Source organism: Equus caballus, chromosome 4 (genome assembly GCF_041296265.1).
Source record: "Equus caballus isolate H_3958 breed thoroughbred chromosome 4, TB-T2T, whole genome shotgun sequence".
In the NCBI taxonomy this organism is placed as follows: Eukaryota; Metazoa; Chordata; class Mammalia; order Perissodactyla; family Equidae; genus Equus; species Equus caballus.
In genome coordinates, this window is record NC_091687.1 from 100,379,583 (window position 1) to 100,385,653 (window position 6,071).

Here is a 6,071-nt window from a genome sequence, read left to right on the forward strand (position 1 = left end):
TCCAGAGCCCCTCTCCAGTCCCCTTTGCAGAAACCCTCAGAGTTCTGGGGTGGAGGGGCAGGTGCTTCTGCCTCCATCTCCATCACATTAAACTCCAGCCCCACCTCTTTGTCGAAAAGCACAGGCTCGGTCCAGCAGAAGTTCCTTCAGGACACACAGGTCATTTTCCTTGGCTGCCTGAAGCAGTGGAGAGTCTCGAATCCTGGGAGAAGATGAACATAAGTCAGATAGAGACAGAATCAGAGAGGCCAAAAGTAGAGCGGTTACATCATGCTAGCTCTTCCCATGTAGGGGGCCTCATAGCTCAGATGAGTGGGAGACTCAACAGAGGGGTGCAGTACCTGAGGTAGGAGGGCCTGGGCTGTGGAATGGGTCACCCTGGTGGCCCTGAGAGGAGGACAACAGGCCTGAGTGAGCAAATATTTTGGGAACCTGGGAAGCTGGTGCTGGTGGAGAAGTGGGAATTTCTACCTGGGTTTCACCCTTGCTCCCAGGCCTGCTGAACCGGCTCTCTTTAGCCGAGGAGAGTTTGAGAGACCAGAACTGGGCTGAGAGGGAGGGATGGGCGGGTTGTTAGAGATTTGGGAGTTGCCAATCAACATTCTGACTACCCCTTCAGGCTGTTCAGATGCATATCCCTGCGGCAGGGGCTGGAGGTGGGGCAGGGGGTTGATATGGGTATGGAGGATCTATCCCTTCTGTGTTTCACCCTTAAACACCATGTTTATAACTGAGGAGGAGTGTAACCTTGGGCTTCTCTGAGGAGACTCCAACCCAGAGCAGGAGAAGCCCTATGGAGATGTCTACCTTATGGTACCTCTGTCGGTTAATCTTTTTCTCTCCCCTACCTGGATGAACCAAAGATGAGATAAAGCTAAAACGGATCCTGCTGGGTAAGTACACATCGGCTCCGAAGGTGAATACAGGATCTGGCAGGTTGAGGATCATGTGGGAGAGATGAAAGGCAGACAAACAGACTGACTGTGGTTCCCATGATGTCCCCCAGCCCCAAATTCCTCTTTTCCAATATCACCGTGAGCCGTGAGCAGGGGAAGAAGGTATTATTTAAAGAAGAAGTTTTTATCTCAAGGCAGAGCTCAGGTCTGTGCATTAGGGAAGCATTCTCAGGAGGGACCTGCAGAGTGAGGGCCAGCCCCCTGTCCATGCCACCTAGACGCTCAGTCTGCATGCACCCAGCTCAGGGTGGCCAGAGCTAGGATTCCAGAGTGCGTCCCTGTGCCGAGGGCACTGCACACAGCCTCAGCACTCTGGACCTCCAGTCAGCTGCTCTCCAGAGGAGAGGTCTGGGACCCAGATCTCTTTCTGAGCCTGCCTTAGTCCCACCCTAAAGCAAGGAGGGAGGTGGGGAGGCCAAAGGTTTCATTGCGGGGCCTGGGATGGGGGTTGGTGAGCAAGCAGAGAGCCTTTCCTGAATGAGGGCTCAGACTGTACCCAGGGACCTCCACAATTTGCAAGGCCCGGGGCAAAAGGAAAATGCAGGCCCCCTTGTTCAAAAATTATTAAGAATTTCAAGATGATGGCAGCAGTGCATTGAACAGAGTGCAGAGCTCTTCTGAAGTGCAGAGGCCTGTGCAACTGCAGAGGCCGCCTGTCCATGAAACCAGCCCTGGCAGAGCCCCACATCTGCTAATGCCTGCTCACCCCATCCCCCAGGCAGCTCTCTGATGGGAGACAAGTCCCCCCAACACTCTGAGGCAGAGCCCCCCCTGCAGGATGGGTCCCTGCCCTGGCGGCTCTTCCAGGGTCTGGATCTCAGGGCCAGCCATGAAATGATCTACCCCCAGGTAGATCAGCCCGGCCTGAACTGAAAGCGCGCCAGGAGCAGGCACGGGCGAATTCAGTCTCTGATTCCTCAGTTCCTAGCACACCACTGCACACAGCAGACTCATAAAAGGTAGATGAACTGAACTAAGGACTCTCCAATGTCACTCGGGTTTCCCTCCTCAGTTGTACAGCTCCAGGTGTCCTTCAAAACAATTCTCCTCTCTCTTTTCCCACACAATCAACTTTCATTCACATTAACGGTAATTTTTCATTTTTTATTCAACCAACAAGTCTTCTCAAGCCCACAGGGTCTCATCCCTTCCCCAACAACCTGCTCCCCACCAGCCTACACCTGCCTGTCCTCCCAAACCCAACACCCTGGCTTCTTCCATCTAGTCCCCTTCAGTCGTCCACCCCAGTCTTCCACCGGTCAGGAGGGTTAGAGCCTTGGCTATCACTGTGCCCCTGCCTTTGAATCTGCATTCCAGATCCCCCTGTGTGGCTCGACACCACAGCCCCCACCACCACTGAGAAGGGCAGATGGGTTTTTGTAATGAGTGGGCTGCGGGGGAAGGGTATATCCAAGTGCCTGGTGCTGAATTCTGGGGCGCTCCACCAGGGAGACAGACCCGTGTGGGTTGGAGGGTTTGAGGATCAGTGAGAGGTGGGATGTGGCATGACATACCTCTTCTGCTGCAGCATATGGGCCTCGTCCACCTGCTGATCCCAGTCTTGCTCTCTGACCAGCCAGGAGGTCAGAAATGTCTGGAGTTGGATCCAGGGTCCTCTTGCCTCCGCTGGAGGAGCCCCCATGTCTTCTCCTTTCAGGTACTGGCAGGTTATGAGAATGTGGTAAAAGGAGCAGGTTTAGGGCTCTGCAGCAACTGAGGAGGAGGCGGGGTCTGTTTGGAGCTGGGACTGAGAGCGAGTATTTCTCCTGTGTGACTTGCTTGTGCAGCGTGCAGTGTGAGGCTGTGTGTGTGTGCACTGAGGGGACTGCAGGCCCTGCCAGCAGAGGGGAGTTTCATCTGGAGGGGGAGGAGCTCTTTCTGGAGCAAGGCCCTGGGGTACAGGGCCTGCCCTAGAGCCCGAGGGAAGAGGGAGAGAACTTAATTCCTGGCAGTAGTCTGAGGGGGCCAGACCGAGGGGTGGGGCTGAGGAATCCAGACAGGCAGCAAGGATAGAACCCTGAAAGTGAGTCAAGAAAGGTGAGTGGTCAGTGGGACACATGAGAGAGGGAAGTAAAGCCTTCCAGCTCTTACTCAGTCAGGTCCTGGTTTGAATCCTGACGGTCGGCCATTACAACTCAGTTAATAAGCTTTCTGCACCTCTGTCTGCTGATCTGTAAAATCGGCATAATACTCATACTCTCCTGGAAGTGTTGGTAAAGCGTGATGGTAAGAGCTTGTAGGGAGCTGGAAATGGCCACCCCAAGATATGTTTCTTTGGCATCAGGATTATTTGAGGCTGATTGCTTTTGATAAACTGGGACAGGGAAGGAGGCTCTGAGGAATGGAACTTGCCCTTTGTTAGGACACATTTACATTTGAAGGTAAATCTCTATCTGTAAAAGGTGCCTCCCTCTCTGTACCAGGAAGAAGAAAGGAGAGGACCTTCTCTCTAGAAACTCTTAATCGATGCCAAAGGCAAGGACTTAAATCTGCATTTTATTGTGCTTCTCTGGTAACCTCCTGTAACTAACTTCCCTCCCCCTCCCAACGTTGGCATTTCTTTAAGGATTAAGCATCTTTCCTTAGGCTAGGAACTGATTGCTGTGCTCACCTGTGACCGCCCAGCTCCAGACAATAGACTTGCCTCCTGCTACGCCCACCGAGATAGCAGACCACTACCTGCTGTGTCCATCAAGCGCTGTGCCAACAGGGCAATCTTGTGACTATTGTGGGAGGGACATTTCATCATATGTGAAACACCCTGTTTGGGGGTATATAACCACTCTGTGCACCCCACTTCTTCGGTGCCCTTTCTTCCTTTGGGAAGAAAGGCCCTGGGCCATGGTTCCTCATAAAGCTTTGTTTAATTTTCTCTTGCTATTCTGTCTCATGTGAATTTAATTCATTCTCCGGCCAGACGAACCCCCATTTGGGAAGAGGAAATGTCTTCCTTCCCTACAAGCTCAACCACCATTGATTCTCCTTCAGGGATGGTCTCAGAATCCCCCAGGGGCTGCTTCTCCGAGTTGTGGTCACCTCTGTCGTCAACCCTGCAGCCTCACCTCACAGGAATTTCCAGGTCACCCCCCTCCATGAGAAGCCCAGAAGTGACTCCTCTTCCCCTGCAGCTTTGTGGATCCCTCAGTTAGAGGAGACCCCCAGAGGGCCCTGTGTTTCCACAGAGGTTGAACAGCAGGGACTGAGTGGAGGTGGATGATGAAGAAATCTTGATTCCATGTTTGGGACTCTCCAGGAACGAGACAGCAGGAGGAATGAGTACAGTCAAGACAGTGTTATGTTAGTTAATGATATAATAGTTTCTATTTCTCTTCCTGATTGTTTTCAAAGAGTTGTACACATATGATTGAATTGTGGTCATTCAATAGACCTATGAGGTACATGGGAACACGCTGAGGGGTCTCTGTTTCAAAAATGAGAAGACAGAACACAGAGCAGGAGGGTGATTACCCACAGCTAGATGCAAAATGGGGACTGGGTTTAAAGTTGGAATCTTAGCTCAAAACACCTGTCAGACCTTTTTGCTTCTTGGGAGCCTTCTGCCTATAAAGACGTGAGAGACATGGGTTGAGATGGGCTGTGGACCCTCTCCCTTGGGATCTTCAGGAGAGGGGATCTTCCCCTTTTGCTGGAAGAATGAGAGTGCTTCTCTAGAGACTGAAGGACGGACAAAATAACCTTTAGTGTAAGACAAGAATTGAAAGGAAAATAAATAAGGAAAGAAAGAGTAGATACCTAGGCAAGGAGAAAGCATGCTGTCACCCAGGGTGTGGGGAGATGCTGGCTGGGAAGGCGGAGGGGGTCACCTTGTGGGACATTTTTCCGCATTGTTGGGGGTTGGGGCAGTGTGGGGTGGTAATGACCTCTGAAGCCTTGCGACTTCCAGTCTAAGGAGATGGAGGGATCGATAAGGTTAAGGTAGGGGTTGTAGATGCCCTGATAAGCAGGGGCTGGCAGAGGAAACACTCAACCCATTAAGCTAATCCTGGAGGGGGTAGGGGCGGGGAGGGGCTGGCCTGGTCAGAGCCGCACAGAGCAGGTGCACTGGGGCTTCGCCATCAAGGGCAAGGTTCCCAATCTGGGAGGAGGAAAGCAGGGCCCAGTGTGTGGGCCCCCACCTCTGGATCTTCACCGTCTCACTTGCTCTTCTCTGCCTGCACTGTCCTCTCAAATGGGAGGGGCATGTATGAGTTGCCCAAGGGGGACCCAGCTGTACCACCTATCCCAGCTGGTGGCTGGAGCTTTAGAAACTCCTTCCTAATCTTTGAGGAGTTCCCTTCTCTTCTCTCCTCTGGCTTTCCTGCCCACTACTCCTTCACCTTTGTCATATTCCACATCACCATCCTATTTTTCTCTTTTCTCCTCTCATTCTTCTCCATACTCCTTCAGCCTTCTGCAGGCAAGGACACCTACAATCTCTGTCAGGTAGCAGCTTCCCAGCCCAATGATGCCTCAGAGTCCAGCATGAGTCAGTAATGCCTCCCAGGTGTCCAGGAGGAGCAGTCGGGAGCATCTCACTATGCTGTCAGGTCCCAGAACCCCTAGGTGCCAAAGCAGCCAGACCTCTAATTCTGATGTGATAAGGAGGAAGAAAACACATAGTAGCTGCATATTATTTTTCAGGAAATATCCTCCCACCCCACATGGCCAGAGCCATAAAGGGAAAGGATTTGAATACTATACTTCAAAACATTAACAGTGATTATCATTGGATGGTGGAATTATTAGCTTTTTCGTTTTTCATATATTTTTTAATATTTTTGTACGAGGCAAAAAACTTAAAGGGATTCTTGGTTTCCTGCAAGGATTTATCTTTTCTCAGCAAGGGGAGTCGGGCAGGTGGGAGGCATGGAAATGGAGGTAATGGTGCTCAGTACAACCCGGTTCTTTCCATACCAGCCTGCCCTGTAAGACACTCCCCACTCCCAGGCACCCTCCCCGTCGACACCCCCAGAGCTGGAGATGGCTTCTCTTTTAGCTGGGAGCCAGGAGGCTCCTCCCCTGAAATAGCCCGGGGGAGATTAGTGATTTTTTTTCACCCAAGCATCATTCCCTGGGCCGACAGACAGGTCAATGAGTGCAAGGTGGCGGTGAGCA

The 6,071-nt window shown here is 51.9% G+C and overlaps 1 protein-coding gene across 4 annotated transcripts in view; it reads right to left on the reverse strand.

Annotated features, from left to right (window-relative positions):
• Positions 1-6,071, reverse strand: part of TRPV5 (transient receptor potential cation channel subfamily V member 5) — a 30,423-nt gene that overhangs the window by 23,836 nt on the left and 516 nt on the right. For 2 of the 4 annotated variants that reach the window (XM_070264146.1, XM_070264145.1), the window contains exons 2-3: positions 2,471-2,616; positions 105-202 (exon numbers count right to left, since the gene is read on the reverse strand). In XM_070264146.1, coding sequence (XP_070120247.1) covers positions 105-202; positions 2,471-2,598 — 226 coding nt within the window. In that variant the 5' untranslated portion in view covers positions 2,599-2,616. Of the gene's footprint in view, positions 1-104; positions 203-848; positions 930-2,470; positions 2,617-6,071 lie in introns of those variants that run through there. The other 2 variants (XM_070264147.1, NM_001163956.1) reach the window with 2 other exon arrangements.